This window comes from Ciconia boyciana, chromosome 5 (genome assembly GCF_034638445.1).
Source record: "Ciconia boyciana chromosome 5, ASM3463844v1, whole genome shotgun sequence".
Taxonomy (NCBI): Eukaryota; Metazoa; Chordata; class Aves; order Ciconiiformes; family Ciconiidae; genus Ciconia; species Ciconia boyciana.
The window spans coordinates 3,811,366-3,829,706 of NC_132938.1; the positions used below are offsets into that span (position 1 = coordinate 3,811,366).

General features: G+C 47.1%; 1 protein-coding gene across 1 annotated transcript in view; it reads right to left on the reverse strand.

Annotated features, from left to right (window-relative positions):
• Positions 1–635: 635 nt before the first annotated feature.
• The window catches only part of ADRA1D (adrenoceptor alpha 1D), a 47,210-nt gene continuing 29,504 nt past the window's right edge, over positions 636–18,341 (reverse strand). The window contains exon 2 of the mRNA XM_072862040.1: positions 636–1,317. Coding sequence (XP_072718141.1) covers positions 749–1,317 — 569 coding nt within the window. The 3' untranslated portion in view covers positions 636–748. The remainder of the gene's footprint in view (positions 1,318–18,341) is intronic.

The following is an 18,341-nucleotide window of genomic DNA, read 5'->3' on the forward strand; positions in this document are numbered from 1 at the left end:
AAATGCGAAATGCATCACAGGTTGGACTTTAAGAAGAGAGACCTGCACACCCATTGGCATCAGCGTACACATCTGGACGCTCCTCTGGCCTAAAACCAGGTTATGTGGAAGGGGCAAAGCTGTGGTCACTGCAGATGTGATGGCTGAGAGCCAGGATCCCCCCATCCTGCTTGGGAATACCACATTCTGCTCACCCTCCAAAGCAAAGGCCTCAGCTGGAGGTCCTGCCCAGCCCTGTAGACCTACAAGCTCCCAACCCATTATCTAAAGGATCAGCTACCAGCTACTGCTCGGCAGCATCCTTTCTGGGTGCTGCCTCTGGATGGAAACATGATCACATGTACTAAGGCAGGGTTGGCATCTTTTGGGGTTTGATCTTTCCATTAGATTTCGTGGTGGTGTTTTTAAGGCAAAGGAGACATTCTGGTTTCCCTTAATTGCACAGGTTCTTCCAAAGTCAAAGATCCAATGGAGGAAACAGCTCTTGTACTAAGGCCATATCCACCCCACATCTTCCCCTCCTGCCATAGCTCATTAAAATGGGATATGCCATTGGCTCTTATTTGAGGAACCCATAATCCCAGAGAAGGGGCTGACCTCCACGTGGGGGATGCTTGTATAACCTTTGGGCAACTGCATTTTATACCTGATTGCTGCTTCCAGTCTGCCTGAGAGACGCACAGATGGTATCCCTTCACATTTCTGCTAGATACCTCGAAAGAAACCATCAACAGTTGTCCCAGTGGCTTCAAATATCTGTTTCTCGCAGCCCGCAGCAGTCTGTTAAGTCATAGGTTTGATAGTCAATGGTTTCTGCGAAGTCATGAGGGATCCCGATAGAGACAGACTCCACCTCTGTTTTGTACGTGGCTGTCACCCCCCCTTTGCTGGAGCCACCCCGGATTTTATTAGAAAGGCTGTTCATCTTCTCCTTCAGCTGGGTGGATGCTGGTTTCTGGAAAGGAGTGAGCATTTTCCAGCTCTTGAAGCTGAGTGTTCGCCTCTTACTGGCTCTCTCCTGCAAGGAGGAGTTAAATATGAACGAGCTGTTCAGGGTGTTAATCCTGGGCCTCAGGTCCGTCTCAGAGTCTTGCACTGAGCTGTTCACGGAGGCCCCTCGCCAGTGGTGGTCGTAGATGCGCCAGATGGGCCGTCTTCTCCGGTGGCATTGGCACTTGAGCAGCCTGATGAAAGCTCGCTTGAACTCTTTGCTGGAGCATGGGTAGATGATGGGGTTCACGCAGCTGTTGAAGTATCCCAGCCAGAAGATGACCTTGAAGACCATTTCGGAGGGCTTCAGGGATGGGAAGAAAGAACCTTGGAAGGGATTAAAAGAAATATGGTTAGAGGAAGGGGAAGGGTATGGCAGCGCAGGGTAGCAAGGGTGGTGATCAGCCCACTCTGGAAGAGGCAAGATCTGCAGAAAAGCCTGAAGGTGTGATTCTGCTATTAGGTCCTTGGCTAGCAATGCCATTGCCACCAGAGTGAAGATCTGGCCACTGCAGGACTGCAAGGCATCGACCCTAAAGTGATAATGATGGATAATACTGTGTCTTTGGCAGGAGCCTCCTAGCCCCCACTGCAAGAGGGCTCCTAGCAATGGACCCAGCACCCTCAAACGCAGCTGTGAGCCATCGTGGCAAGCCTATACAGCTTGGAGGGAGGCTGTGAATTGTTGCAGGAGCTACACAAGGGGTGGTGGGGATGGAGGATTTTTCTCACACCTCTCACCAGATAACCATCCAGCTGACACCCTCCCCCCTCCCCTGCCAAATCCAGCATGCACTGTGTTTTGAAGGGAAAGTCCTGGTGCAGGAACACCACAGCCCCATGGCCAAACACGTTTACCTCACTGTGAGTTCAGCCGTCCTGCTCTGAATTGATGCAGGAGACTTGCACCCAAGAGGTATCTTCCATACCTGGGGCCAGGCTACTTTCTGAGACCCTATAGCAGGGGCTGAGGGCATAATTTTGGGGAACAGGTTCAATGGTCCCCATGCCTTCCTGGTTTATCAGCACAAGGCCCTGTCCCATTCCAGATCAGACAGAGAAAATGGTTGCTCAGCTGGTTTGCATGGATTAGTTCTTGGTGCCTGCTTCTTCCTACATGTGTCCTGCTCAGTTCACCACTGCAATGTAAAAGGATGGATACAGCCCTGTCACCTGCACTGGTGGAAGAGCAACACCCCTTCACCTCCTGCACTCACGTATTTTGGGTCATCAATATCACACGCCCTCTGTTCAAATTTTGCAGTGATGTTAAGATGGACACTTAAAGTGGGCTCAGATAATATCCACCGCCCCCAAGCTTGTACCTGCTGCTTGAAAAAGCTCTTTTGTCCACCCCCAACCCCTATTTACGCTTTTGTGCTGGAGGCTCCTGGTGGTTTTCTTGGTGAAAAAGCTAGAGGGTTTTTTTTTTTTCAGCCAGAAGATGTCAGTGTTGCTCCCACATGGCCCCGTCACTTAGCATTCCCCACTCAGATCTGAAATAACTTTCTGACTCAGCCTTAATTTCTTTTAATTTTAGCTCTGGATGACAAATCGTGCTGCCATGTGACTGAGCGTTAATTTGTATTTTAGTAAATAACATTAGCTCTGGATATCATTATTATTTTCCCTGTGCTAAAAAGCCTGGTGTCAAAACAGTAAAACAGGTGCCAGGAGCCAGAAATTCGGGACTGACACTACATAAAAGCTCCCCAAGCTGTTTGCTGGAGAAAAACCATCATCCAGGAAACTCAGAGCACTGCTTCCAGCAAAGCGTTCTTACACCCATCCCTAAAAAGTGCAGAAATTACAGCCAGACTCAGCATTAGGTACGTGGGCTACTCCATCACGGGGACGTGGGAGAAGACAGACAGATCTCAGCATTTTCTGCTGGTTAGGCAGGGAAAGCGCAGATGCAGCCATGCAGCCTAAATATCTGCCGAAGGCCAACCCAAGTCGTAGGGCTGGAGTACACGCTGTTTGTCAATATGTGCTGAAGGAGGCATTGAATAGGGACAGTAAGCAGGACTGACATCTCTGTGCCGGAAAGACCTGGGGCCTTCATGGAAATGAATAGCATTTGCAGTTTAATGAGCAGCTGCTGGTGTTGTAGTCCGTGGTTTTGAACAGAGCAATAGCACTGGGGTTAGGGGTTTTCAGAGGCAGTGCTCCCACCTTGGTTGTTTTTGATTAAAGGGGTTTATTCCTTCTGGGACAGTGGTGAGCTTTATAGGTTGGCACTAGGCTGCTTGAATCACCACATCCAATTCTAACCACAGCAGAAACACCCCGAGTGTTTAGCCAGGAGCTTTTAAACACCCCAGTGATGCTGGGGACAATCCCCCTTTGCACTGCATGTAGCATCTCCTCTATTCTCCATCCGGCCATGGCTTTGAGCCTTCCCCCGTTCTCGCACTGGCCCCAACCCACCCTGGACCTACAGGCACCATCCGATGCTTTGGGCAATGTGGACCAGTGCTGAGTTTCCAAGCCTGGCATCAATTCCTCTCCTCAATCTCAAGTCTTGACAATAGTGGATGGGTCTATTTTCCTGCCTGGACTCACCTTCTCTCCACCCTACCCAGGGATCAGATTCTGCCCAGAGCCCTGTTCTCTTTTCAAGGGGTTCCCTGGCTCTCAGCCCTAAGACATTGTGTTGTCCTAGCTTGACCCTGCTGTTGCTTAGTGTGAACGTTTGGGGCCAAGACAGGTGAAGGACTTCATTAAGCATGTAATCTTGCTCATGCTTTTTCTGGAGAGAGGTTCCATGCCTCAGTTTCCCCACTGCAGAGTGGGGCTAATTACCATAATCTCTTTCACAGTGGTGTTATGAACCCTGTTTGCAGTGTGCACCGGGTTCTCAGAGGAGCTGCAAGCATTATGTAGCGTTTTTTAAGAGAGAGGAAAAGAAAACAAAAAGCTATGGTAACAAAGCACATAAGAGAAGGGTCTCTTTAGAAAAGAGACTAGTAATTACTGCTTGAGCCAGGCTGCTTAAGAGACTGGTGCTTGCTTAAACAGCCTGATGGCTGTTAATGTAATAACTTATCTCTAGTGTTTAGTGGTTCGTTGCACAATGCAGTTTCTGTACTTCATGCTTTGTCTTTTGCATCCAGATTAAAAAAAAAAAACACACAACAAATTGAAAAGAAAAAAAAGCTATGAATTCCCTGAATTTCAACTTTGGCTGTTTTTCATCCGCTAGAACCTTGTGTACATCTGAAGACAAGAGACTCATTACCATCCTCATTACCATGCAAATAAGCGTGCCCCTTGGAAGAGACGTGTACTGAGTGCATCCATAGTTTCCTCATTTGATCACACTGGGATGAACAGAACTACGCAGGGAGTCCCCAGAACAGGTCCTTGGCTGGTAACTTTGTACGTGCTGGAGCATCAGACTCTCTTGATAGGCACTGGGAGGCTGCGTGTAAGGAAGAGTTGCGGGGTCTTACTTGGGAATGAGTAAAGTATGGAAGGAATTAGCTCTTGCTTTCATGCACACAAGTATGCAACAACATTTGGAGAGTGGGGAGGTTTTGAACTTTGTAGTGGTTACTATATAGAAGCATGGATGTTAGGACGTGTGGAAGAAGTACTGAGTAATGGACACTTGAAGAGCTCAGGAAACACAGTCGGATGCTTCCAAGGTCCAGAAATAGAAAATGGGAGTAAAACATCAGGTATAGCAACACAGAGTGGTGCACCAGCTCTTTAGCCTGATATCTCAGTGTAAGAGCACTTTTTGATGATCTGGCCCCAAAAGCATCAAAGCCAGAACAGGGCAATATCAAAGAACAGGAAGCTCAAATATTGTAAGACCTGTGTCAGTACAAGTTTGTGAAACCTGGTCTTGTTTCAAAGAGGAGCTCTTCCTACTCACTCAAATTCAGCCCTCTGGACAGCTGTCTTGGGCATCCAGCTCAACACTTCCTGGCAAAGCTTGGTATATTTTCCAGAGGAGGAGGTGCTGACACCCACCTTGGGGACATCCACCCTTGGGGTGGTCTTGGTGTGGTGAGCAATGACGTTGTGTGCAGTATGTGTGCTGGGATCCAGCAACCCCCTGTCATGCTGGAGCATCTGGGGCCCCAGAGCCCTCACAGGGAGAGGACAAGAGACTTGGAGACTTCTCTTGCCCTTGCTCTGCTTGAACCACACTGCTGCTTTTGCAGGTAGTGCACTCAGCAGGGAAGTCTCCATTCAACCTAACCAAATCCACATGTGAAACACAGAGACAGCCTGGGGAGTAGGGACAGACCTCGGAGGTGCCCCCTCTCCACCCTGACTGCCTACCCAGTGATGCTCACTATCATGGTGGATGGAGGGTCCCGGTTGTATCTCAGTGTAGGATGCCCCCAGGTAGGGTGGGATGCAGATTCTCATCCTTCATATTTCCACTGCCTTGTTGGGAAGGCTCCATGTTGGCTTGTGGAGATCCTGCTGAGGACTTTGTCTTCTCCTAATAAATGAAAATTTTATAATAATACTGCTGGTGGGCTTGAAAGTCCTTTTGGGGCTTTATTCCTTTCAGCCTTTTATAAAAGGTCATTCCACATCTTTCAGAGTCTGAATCCTAGTGATAGAGCTGGGTCTGAGCAAGGACTGCAGGTCCTGTTGTAACCCTACATAATTATCTTGAGGATCATTAAGAAATTAGGAAAGCTGCAGGTGAGCTCAGGAAAAGCTGCCCCCACCATGCGAGGTGACTGGACTCATTCTAAACATGATCTGAAGATTGAATTTCTTTTTTTTTGGTGGTGCAAAAGTTGAGACAATAAGGTATGTGCTCTGAAGTAAAGCAAAAGAGTAATTTATTTGGTGTTCTTACAGTGTGTGTGTATGTGTGTGCGTGCAGGATGTGCATATGTGTTTGTATGCTGTGCATGCACCTACATATTTTTTTTGCCCTAGGTGAAATCACCCTGCTCATACCTGGGAAAAAAACCCAGCCAGCTACAAATCTCTGAAGCCATGGGCATGCTCCCCAAAGCTGTGACACCCTGTGTTGGGTGGCTAGCAGATGCAATCTCCCCTCCACACATCCAAACACATATCCCATTTTTTTAGGTTGTTTGAGTGAGCACAATGTCATGATCCTTCCTTGCCTGCACTTCTCCACCCTGCCTTCCCCATGACTCAGTTGAAGGTGATATCACTGGATTGTTTGGAGAGTTGCCGGTCCCAGTGTCCACTGCTCAAAAAATTAAAGCAAAACAAGAAAAAAGACAAATGGACAAATGAAAATGGACCCAGTCCAATCTAAATTCTGGCCCTGGCTCCCAGTATGCAGCCAGAATCAGTGAGCAGGCTTGCTTTCTGCTGCAGTTGGCAGGGGCATCTTTGTTTTAAAAGGTCCCTGCTTTACAGCATGTCGTGAACAGCCCATGGCACAAAAATGCTGCAGACGTGATAGCAGGTGGGAAAAACAGAGTGCCAAAGTCATGCCCCAGTGCCGTCCCACCATGAATGGGAAATGTAAAGACCAGCAGGACTGCTCATGCTGACAGGGGGCCTCGCTGTTGCTTGGTGTGGGCTTTGTATGAGGAATGGCCCTGGGCAAAAAGAGCTTATGGACAGTTGGACCTTGCAGGTGTTGGCAGAATGCCATGGAGAAGGTAAATAGGGAGCTATTATTCACTGCCTTTTCCACTACAAGGGGCATCACAGGAGATGGAGACTAGTGGGTTGTAGGTTAAAAGCAAAGAAGATGGTTCATCTCACAGCATGTTGCTCAGCTGTGGATGTCCCTGCAGCAGGAGGCTGTGGATGCTAAAAAATTATTGGCCAAGCTCACGGAAAAGAAAAAATCTACCAAGGTGCAAACCACTCTGTTCCTGAGTTAGGAAGCTCCAGAAATCCATGTGTAGGATTAGGCCCATGGTGGGGACATGTGCCCCATCACCTGAGCTTCTCCTGAATGTGGCCTCACAGGTCAGGAGGGGTCTGAGGACTCCCTCGGGATGTGTCAGAGCAGCAAGTCAAGAGAATTGCAGCTGGTATAGGAAAAACCCTGATGCAGGAGGTACCATAGCTGCCAAAGCTCCTTGTGGGCTCTCCTGGCCAAAGAAACAGTCAGCCTCATCCTTCTTTTTTTCTGGCTCTCACAAAGTAAATTAATTAAATCTGGTCCAAAGTATTAATGAGCTGCCATTTTCTGCTCATTACCCAGCTTGCATTCCTCCTTGCCAGCTCCTACCTGGGCCCCCATGAGGGACAACCTCCCTGATGCAGCTGCCAAGCTATGGGAGAATGGGCTGGATATCAGCAAGGATTTCTGCTTATATGTGGGACTGGGAGCCTCAGCTTCTGACCAGTCTTTCTCAACCTTCTCCTCCATCCACTATTGACCAGTTCCACTGGGCATCTGTAGGCGTTTCAGGATCCCTAGAGGGTTAACACCTCCTTGCAGCTGGTGGTGTGTCTTGGAGTGATGGGGGAGTTCACTGCCCTCCTAGGATGGATCCAAGAGCTGCTTGGCGTAGGGAGGAGGACAGCATGTTTGCAGTGACGCCGGCGTTTTCCCTGGAGGACGATGGTGTTGGGATATTGGGTGGAATTCTGCAGGCCTGTGAGCCTTCCAGCTGACCCCATAAACAATGTCACAGATAAGTGACAGCTTCCATCACGCCAATGAAAGCCCCGACGAGCTGCCTGCATGCCTCTGCGCATAGGCATGACTGCTTGCTCCAACTTCTGCACCCTGATCTGACCAGGAAGAAAAGCAGGGAGAAGCCACTCCTCCCCTGCCCATTGCTGATCTTCTCAGCAGTGTTGCCTTGTCCCAAGTTGATGGTTGGAGAGGCCCTCCTGGAGAGCCCCTGGCAATGCCAAAGCCCACAGTGGGGTGTGCATATCTGATGTGCGGGGTCCCCATGGGGAGGGAGGGCAGCCTGCGGTGTGGTGGGGCACAGGGAGGTATGGTTTAGGCTGGGGGTGGTGGGGAGGTTGTAAAGGCAGGAGAGGCCAGCCTGGGGGGTTTGAGGGCTCTGGAAAACACCGACACTCTCAAGCAGGATCTCAAATTTGAGGATTGACTGCGGTTTGACTGTCAGCAAGAAAAGGATAATGCAGCAGAACCTTGTTCTGATAATTCACTGGTCTAATTCACAGTGCCCAAACCTGTCCCCTAACCTCTAGGCAGTATCGTCCTAGTGATGTCTCCAAAGCTTTTCTCTAAGTTGCAGCACATCTGTATGACTTCGGCTGAAATTGCCCTTCATTCCCCTCAAAGCTCACACTGGAGCTTTTCTCAAAGCGATCCCATCAGTCCGGGCCACTAATGGGAGTCATTGCCATGAGGATGTTTCCAAGGCATTAAATTTCCTGAAAATTGTGGGTATCTTCTGTGAGTCACCTAACTGAATTTAGGTATCTGAGCAGGTCCCTGGGCTCCTCTTACAGTCAATGGTTTAGTCAGTAGACACTGTGGAGTGGAGGCCATGATACATCTCATCCTAAAGCATGAGCCTGTATTGGGCAGGTGGATCACACAAGGTCTCAGATATGGACCCAGACTCCTGGCTCATGGGCATCCACATCATGGGTTTCCAAGGTTACTTCTGATGGATTTCACCCTTAATGTCATTGGCATCTGGTGGTCTTCTCTCTTAGGAGGAGTCTCCAAAACCTCCCATGCATCAGTTTCTCTCCTGTGCAGGATAGGACTTTCATCACTGGAAGAATTTCACCAGTGAGCATCCCATAGAGGTGAAGGGTGGCAAAGTGAAGAGCCACACAGGTACCTCTACACTGTTACCTAACAGAAAGCTAATGAGTAATTTCAAGTCTTGGATTGTGCGCAGTGCTAATTTGCTTAGCATGGTCCAGCTAGACCTCTCCAGATAAATGTGGTCCAGAGAACAGTTCACTCCAGAGCCCATTCCCAAAAGGTCATAAGGACTCGACTATGCAGTCCTCTAACATTGTCCCATCAGGCTCTGCACCCTTAATTACCTCCATATGCCCTCATGACACATCACAGGGCGTGCAATGCAAAGCAGCTGTTTCAGACTGAAGATCCACTCTGGTGGGCTGCCACACAATACCCCCTGCCCTTCCAGAGATTCACAACTCCCACAAGAGAGTAATTATGTTGTAGGACCACTGGGGCACTGCATGGGACCCAAGAGAAGCTTTGAGCCAGGTGCTATAAAGTACTTAATCTGCTCTGCAGCCCTTGCTCAGGGGGTTTGATACCATAATCTGGCTTTTTTTTTTTAGCAGTATAGGTGACCCTTAGTAGTTAGCTTGGTTCCTGAGAAAGTTGTAGCTAAACTTGTCATTTGCTAGATACCATTGGGAAAGTGCTTATGTGATACTAGACAGGCGAGGGGACCCAAAGAAGGTTCAATATGCCAAGTTTCTTGGGAGGGCACGGACCCTTCATCTAGGGACACACAGATGAAAGCAGCAGCAGAAAATCCCCAGAAAGTCATCATATTCATTGCATTCTCCTTCCAAGGATCAGATGTGCCATGCTAGCACCATGCACAAAGTTTCATTGCCCTGAACTGAATATACTGTTTTCCATCTTTCATTCGGGATCTGTAAAGAAGAAAGTCGTGCTCAAGATAATAAGGGAATAATTAAGAGATTGTGGTCTGCCACTGCACGGGCATTGATGGATAGATATGTAGAGCCCTGTAGAAGGGCCAAGAAGAGATTCCCTTGTTTTCCAACTCTGTAGCCCTGTGGCATGATGACAAAACCATCTTTTTGAAGTATATATGTCAGCAGGATGAGGATTGAGAGTTTTTCCCTGCTTAAATTTTAACAGGAGCTCTGTGGATCCTACTCAGGCAGGACCAGGCAGAGGAAAGGGAGAGAGATATTGAAACCACACCTGGGCTTGGATACTGCAAACCAAGCTCATTATATAACAAAGCTTTTAAAATGGTTAAGGCAATGCTTTCACGAGGGAATGAAGAGCAGGACCAAGTATCTCCTTTGCATGTCGTGGAAGGCAATGTTGGCCCATCAGCTTTCTCATGCCTGTGATGAAGCCAGGACTGGGGCTCTGTCTGAGGACTGCTGCTGACCATTAATCCTGGGCCACCTGATGAGCTCATCATCATTAGTTCTTTGCTTGCTCTGTGGTGAAGAGCATGGCTGGTTCAGCATTGAAAGGGGACTATGTAGAGGGCCTGGTCGCCCCAAGCTTGGTATTAGACATTGTCCTCTTCATGCCCTCAAACCAAGCTGTCCATTAACTCACCTCAACACTGCCCTGCTCGAGTAGCTTTTTTAGCTGCTTGGTTCATCCTCCAAGAAGAAGGGCCGGGCAGCAGAGTCAGGGCCACAGACAATGCTGAACACAGCAGGGTCGGTAGGAAGATGGGCTTTGAAAATAAGTCACAAACTTAGAAAGAAGACAAAGATGTAGGCTTTTTTCATCTGGCTTCTAGTACAGAGTCCCTTAAAGGCAATATTTTTGCAGGGTTTCTTATGCTTGGGAAAGATATATGTGTATCTAACTTCCCATTCCATAACGATTCACAGATAATAGCCTGACTCCAGCCCCAAAAGGGACGTTAAAACAAATCTTAAAATAATGAGACTCAGCAAAAGGACATAAATAAAATTAGGGGAAAAAAAAAGTCTGGAAGATTGGCCAATCTGGCAAATCCAAAGGGAGATATCAGGAAGGCTCTTATTTGCCAGATGCAACTGAAGAAAAAAAAAGTCTCCTGAGAGAAGGAAAAAGTCAGAGTAACTGAGCTGCATGTCAAGAGCTCTTGTCTTGCTGTCTGAGCAGGAAGAAGACTGGAATCCACGTGCTGATGTTAGAGTGAGCACAGCAGAGACCACAGTGAGATTCTTGTCTGGGTGGTTAAACAGAGGAAACACGCTTGGGGCAGTCTTTGAAAAGAAAATTTCCATCTGGCTCAGGATCTGAATGAACACAATGGCCGTGTGGGGTTGCTAGGTTCCCTCCAGGGCAATGCAAAAATCAGCATGTCATTCAAGAGAGGAGCACTCCCGTGGCTCTCCATTAAGCAAACTCCGGAGTGTCTTGAGCGTGAAGGTCTTGCTGCATCTGTGCCTGGGTTTCTCTGCATGATGGCATCTTGGGCACACTTCTGGGTAACACAGCCAGTATGACCAGCCCTTGGGGAAGGGAAGCATTTATGGACAAGCTGACTGGCTACCATCTGCAGCAGGAGTAAGTCATAGGTAGAATGTGTCATGGGCAAATATCCAACCATAGGCATAAGTTGCAAATAATAATAAGCAAAGATGCTACTTATTCAAGCCCTGTGACTCAAACGGTATGATGGCAAACCGCATAAGTTCTTGGCCATGGATAACTTTGTCCTAACTAGTGGCTTGCATAATGCTCTCTTTTGGTGGACCATAACTCTTTGCAGTAGGAGGCTATGTCCTTAGCTTCCTGATGCTTGCATTGCTGTCTCAGTGGTGTGACTTGGTTCATTAAACATAGGAGGCTAGTGCCATTTTAAACACCCCAATGTATCTTGGTCAACTGCTAATGTTTCAAAATGGTGTGGGTACTCTGTAAATTGTCTCATATCAGCCAGATCTGTGCAGGTGCCTCAGAGACCCTGGGGTGGTTCAGGTGGCACTAGAGACTGGTGTTTAGGCTACTGAATTGAGCCCTGGATGTCTGGTTTTTAATCTGGCACCAAATCCAGCTCAGCAAAATGAATCTCATATGACTGGTGACAAACTACCTTGGGCTTTGACCTATCCATCTCCCAGGCAAACCTGTGCTATGCCAAGTCAGTGTCTGGGCCACAAAGACCTTGAATCCACTGCTTTTATGCATGGAGAAGCAAGGGAGGTTGGCTACCATTAAATCCTTGCTTTGGAGTCTTGTGGCAGATGGTTTGGGAGTGCAGTAGGTCACCCCCACCACAACCCAAAAGTCGTCTTCTCCTCACTCTGTGACATGAAGAATTGCCTCAAGTGATCCCTTTTTAGGAGACACAAGCAGAAGCTACTGAGCAACACAGGACATCACTAGCATCAGTGCCTGCTGCGGGTTTCTGTTCCCTTCATGATGGGCTGCAGGATTAGTCAGGAACATAAATTCTCACATGGGATTTCTCAAGAGTGGAGGCAAAGTTCAATGTGGGGTTGGTTAGGACTGTAGCCTTCACATTCCTGTCTGTCCAAAGCCCCCTGTAAAAGGAGGTGTGGGGGTTATGGGGGAATTTCTACTTCTTTTGGGGTCCCAACCAGCTTCCATTGGCAATCCAGTGAACCTGTTTTTCAGTCCTTTGCCCGGACACCTCAATGGCTGACCAACCATCTGAGACACTATCCTGATATACCCTCAAACCATCTTACAGGGTTTAGCTTTCAAAGCCTGAGATAAACAGAGGGAAGAATTGATGCTCTCAGCTGGGTGGAGGTTGCAGACTGTGGAAGGGACAAGTGTTGTGAGAGGTTCGCAACAGACCTCCCACAAATGTAACATCTACTCAATATTAGGAAATATTGCATGACCTTCTTTGTTAAGACAATGTTCCTTTCACAGACTGCTCTAAAAAATCAACAAGAACTTCATGATCTTCAGCTTTGTTATTTAGAGAAATCAAAATATTGTACATAGAGGGCAAAGAACTTAATGAAATACATACTGAACTAAGAATAATCACCAATAACCAAGGAAGAGAGGCGCCAGAAAGGATTCTGGGGAGTCAGCTGAAGATTCACTACAATAATCTACTTGAGGAAACCCTAGGTATTATGACAAGAGAAGCAATGACAAACTGCCCAGCAAGATGGGCAAGTTAGTAGAGGCACTGCTGTGACTTAGCCCTGTGATAACTCCTTTGACACACATTTCATAGAATGTCATCAAAACTTTTTTTGCAAGAAAATTGCAAAAATGTTCTTCAGCCCTTGCCATAAAGAGCTCTCTGCTTCCAAATCTATAAATAGTGAATAGACATAGTACAGGGTTTTTGACCAGTGGTTCTCCAACTTTTCTGAACCAAAAACTGTTAATCCTTATCATTTTTTGCAGACTGGCTGGCTGCCTTATAAACTGGTTTTCCGTGAACCATTTACCAAGCCTTCATGGATCACCAAAGTCTGGAGACCACAATTTGGGAACCACTGTTCTAGACTACTAGTTCTTGCATTTATTGGCAGACACAATGGCACTTTGTGCTGAGCACTCCAACTGACTTCTTCTGTGCAGCTCCTTTTAACACCTTCCTTAAACTTCCCTTTGCAAGTAACTGCTGTTCCTCTGTGGCTACTGCAAACAGAAGCCTGGCTTCAACTCACCTCCAAGATAAAATGTCCCTTTCTATCAAGCTGTATCCTCCACTTTGGTCAGAAACGTTGAGAATGTGTATTTTTTCCAACTAAAGAGCAAGCTTGGGAAATCCTGTAGAAAAGGAGTGGAAGGGAATGATTCTCAAGCAAGTTATCCAAGTCTTGGAAAAACCACTGTGTTTGCTGGGTCGGACCCAAGACTACTCTTTGTTTTTCCAACTCAGAAGTTCTTTTCTCTGCACTTGGTTTTCTAAGAATGTGAACTCACCCGCCCCGTCCTGTTTACAAGCTCGTAAATATGTAGATCAGATTTGGCTGCGGGGTAGGCCTTGGAAGGGCTGAATCCTGCTGGGAACACATGGCATTTTATGTACACTGAGGCCAGATCCGAGCTGCACAAAGGAAAAAGGCAATTTTTCACTGGGCCCAACCCAACCCGGGAAAAAGTTCTTCCCCCAGAGCAAGATGCGTGAGCCCTGACTTTAATTTACAGCGTGGGGTGAGCAGAACTCACCTTGGATGGGTGAGCATCACCAGGACCCAAACAGAGATAAGACCAATGATCTAGAAGGATGCTACAGTGGAAGGTTTACTTAAGCTGATTGCTGGCAAAACTGGTGGCCCCGAGTCTGGAGAACTCGCTAGTGGCGGGACGCCAGCATTTGGAAAACATGCTATCAGGGGAGGTGTGGGAGCTTCCTCAGTGTGTTTCCACCATGCCGGTCCCAAGGACATTCTGTTTATATCAGAATTGGGCAGACAGCACGTCACCGGCCGTGGAGCCTGGCACCGCAGCACTCGCAGCCTGTGCCCCCTCCCGGTGTCACTGGCTGTGAAGGATGCTGAACAGCATCCTCCAGAGAGCCGCACCGCCAGACCCGGGTGCTGTGACGTGGAGGAAAGGGTGGGGAAGAAAGGCTGGGGGAGGTTGGTATTTTCAGCTCTGATGAAAAATTGGGACCGGCTTTGCAAGTTCAGGAGGGGTTATTCAAGACCAGCCAGCCAACTTCTTGTTTCTTCTCAGGCTTGGAAGGGAAAATCCTCCAACGCCTGCCCTGTTTCCGCACCCAGCTCCAAGGCACAGCCCTTGTTGTGTTAGATTGCACGGAAAAATCTGCAGAGTTTCTCATCGCTCGCTTTCTCTTTCTTTCTGTTTTTGTTCCTCAACAAGAAGGGAAAATTAAAAAAATAATCGTATTTCCTTCTTCTCCCCCAACCTGAAATTATTCAGGGGAGATAGGAAAGAGTTTCTCTGTCTCTCCCCGGCCCTGAAAGGCAGCTTTCAGCTGATACCAAACTCTAAAAACATTGCACTTCAAAAAGAGACTTTTTCCCCCTCTCAGAAAACAATGGGTCAGTGTATAACAGGGCTCCAAAAATATAACAGGAATGGTGAGATAACAACATCCTCATCACTCCCGACAGTTCCTGAAGCTCTTAGCTCGAAGGGATAAAGTCTCCTGTTTAATGCTGCATTGGTTGCTTGTGAAGGATCCCTCTGACTTGGTCCTTTCCCCCGTCTCCACAGAGAGGGTCATGTCATCCGTCTGATATGACCACCTGTACATGTCTTATCTGGTTATTCGGCAGTGATGCACTTAAGCCATTATCTCTGCGGGTACAGTGCACAGGGACAGGATAAGGGACCAGATTTTGACCAAGGGGCTTAGCATAACTTTGACCAAGGGGCATAACTTTGGCCTGGGCACAGTGCAGTGGGTAGCAGAGCCGAGGCATGTACCTGCATGCAGATCCCTGTTTGGGAGGGTTTGGCTGTGGCAATGCCAGGCGCATGGCTAACAAATTGACCCTGATCCCTTTTATTTGCTAGCACTGATGTGATGGGGGGGCCCACACTTTGTGCTTGGTGCTGTAGAAACACAGAGTGGTGGGAAAACCAGTCCCCAAAGGAGGAGTTTGCTATGTAATGCTGAGCAGGGGTTTCCTGCACACCTGCAGCACACACAAGGTTTGTACCCCAGGATTTGTGATCCACAGCGATACGCCTGGCAGCATGGATGGGAGAGACTGCATGGGTTGCACCACGTTAGGAGAGGAGAGAGCTTGCGATGCCTGGACTAGAGCTGTCTCCAGCAGAGCCGGTGTTGTGATATAACCATGTACAATGGTGTCAAGACCTGTCAGTGGGAAGGGGTGATAAGCCCAGAAAACCCAGACTATCGATACTTTTTGCTACCTGAGCAATCCACCTGGATGTCGTGGCTGAATAGAAAGTAAAATGACACAAGAGGCAAAAACTGGCTGCCTGGTTGTCTTAGCCATAGAGCTGAGCATGGGACAAGCACGATGACAATGCTGGGAAGGACCAAGAAATGTAGCAGCAGACCAACCATCATATCATGGTGGTTTTGTTTAAGCTTTACAGCCAAATGGAATTTTAAGGAGACATTTCAGGAGAGAGAACGCAAGAAACTTGCTGCATTGCCTGGTTTAAATGCCTGCACAGGGCAATGGGATCTCTGCTGAGAAGAGATGAGTGTCTCAAAGTGCCTCATTACGGTGATGAGGCTCATTCTCCACTGACATGCTTCCTGCTCCATCTCTGCCCTATCTCTATTTCTTTTTTAATCTCTGATCCTGAAGGGAAAGGATTGAAATTTGCATTCAATTTTCATGGCAATTTAAGTACATCCCATGAGAGATCTGTCTGCCTCTCTCTCGCCTTTTCATTAGATAAACAAGCCTTTTTGCCTCCTGTGCTCTTCACTCACTACTCAGAAGTCACAGACATGGGATTTGGGGTGCACTCCCTGTCTTGTTGTGGCTTTGACTGCTAATTAACTTTTGGATATGCTAATTTTGCATATTCACTTCTCATTCCAGGGAAGTGACCCTAAGTGGACTTTCCACCCCTCCTTAGGAAAGTGCTGCTTTTGTGGACAGTCCCTGTCAAGACAGATATCATCCCAGGTGATTATTATCTCCTCTTCTTCCATCATCACCAACTAGTTTCTGACTTGCCACCTCCCTCTTTAGGAGACTTTGATGGGTCCATATGTCAAAGGAAAAAAAACCCATGCCATATATAATTCGCTTTGCTTCTGCGCTTCCATCAGCAGTGTTGTCTAAATGCAGCAAAGCTGGGGGTCCAATGGGGAGCTCCCAGTGGGTCCCCAGGATGTCTTGATCAGTAGGTCTTCAAGCAGAGGTGTTCAGTCTTGTCTTGTGCAATGAATCTATGGCTGGGTAAAGAGACTCTGCATTTGCTGTGAGACAGGACCCAGCTTCCCTACAATGCAGATCCCCTACAAATTACCTCCAGATATTCAAAACACTGAAAAGGGCAATTTCCCTGGCAACTGAAACCATCTGTCTCAGACAACACGAGTAATATGCTTCTTCAAGACTATCAACTTGCTTGTACCTAGAGACAAATATCTTGTAATACTGGGTGAAGCTTAGCCATCTGATGATCCCTAACATAAATGTCATTGCACAGATTTTAAAGGTAGTTACACATTGAACTCTCATTAAACTCATGGGCGTTAAGCATGAAAATATCTTCTGAACATGAGGGTTCCCAGTATCAATCCCAGTATTGCATACATTAGCAATACTGTCAGTTCTGGATCAGTATTCATGCCCACCCTGAAAAGTAGCACGTGGGAACATTTTGGTGAAATGGTTCATTAGAGGAATATCTTTCCTTCCAGTGACAGCTGATGACTTGTTCTTACAGCTACCTCCCTCACAGAAAGGCTGTCAAGGCTGTTGGCAAAAAGGCATGTGTGAGCCACCTAGGAGTAGCGTTTCACACAGCGTTAATAAAAACAACACAAGCTCAGATCATAAAAAAGCCAAGAACATGGACAGATGAACCAGACAAAGGAAGACTGAAAAATGGAGGTTGTTCATATGGAAAATCATGTTCCATTTCGGTGCCCACAGTGCAGAAAGAAGCCAAGGAGACAGAAAATGTTCTGAGGAGCTCTACAAGACAACGCAAAGGTCTGGAAAACTTGACTTAGAGAATGAGATTAAAGGATCTTGATCTATTGGCTTTATCCAGGAGAAATTGAAGCGAGTTGCTCATGCATTGCAGTGAAATACAGGGGAAGCTGTTTCTGATAGCAAACGTATCTTTAATCTAGGCAAGAATGGTAGAAAAATTTAATGGCTTGAAGTTATTGCTAGATAAATTTACCCTGGAAAGAAAGCAGTCATTTTTAATAGCAAGGATATAAAGCAACTGGAAAAAGCATAACTAGAAACATGGGTTCTCCATTATTTGCAGTCCTGAGTTCATGCTGAGTGTAGCTGTAAGGAGAAAACTGTTTTTGAGTAATGAGAGAATTGAAGAAATTATTGAACGAGGTGCTTAGGGTTGCAGTCATCTGTACTTCACAGTAGATAGTTGGAGCATTCCCTTCTAGCCTTGCAAACTACGACTATGATTGGCAAGCTCCATTCCAAAATGCAGTATGTCTTGAATATAGAAGAGCTGTAAAAATCATCATGTCACAGAGGGTCTTCAGACATGGTAAGTGCAAGAACTGTTTGGGAAACAGTTGGTCTGTTCTAGAAACAGCTTTAATTGGGAATAGCAGTGGACATTTGTTGCCTGCTGCAAGATCTTTCCCAGGGTTTGACACACGTATGCTGTGATGTCTACATTTCTATGCATTTGTTCTTAATTAGAAGGACTGACAATGAGTCAAGCATCTGTGTCAAGGGGTTTAATAGAGTATAATGAAGGTTTTGCTTGTTGGGGATCATGTCAACATTTAATTAATTACAATGAGCTATAATATTGGTATTTGAGACCAGTTAGTCTCTCCGCACTCTCACATCCAGAGCTAATATCCTTTGGTGTGCTAGTAATTACCCAGAGCAAACAAAGCTGGGAAGAACTAAGTACCACAGAGTGCTTTCTGGGTCCTTCCTCTCAAAGCAAGCTGTGGATGCCATGAGCAGAGACCTGAGCCAGCTTTGGACAGTCGTTCAGGTCCCAGCAGCGTTAAAGCTGCATTTTTTGTGCTGCTGAAGAAACCAGTGCGTGACATGCTAATACTGCTTTTCAGCTCTGGGGACAGCTGGTGGGAGCAGCCTTGGGTGTTCTTGTGCTGTGCTGTTTGGTG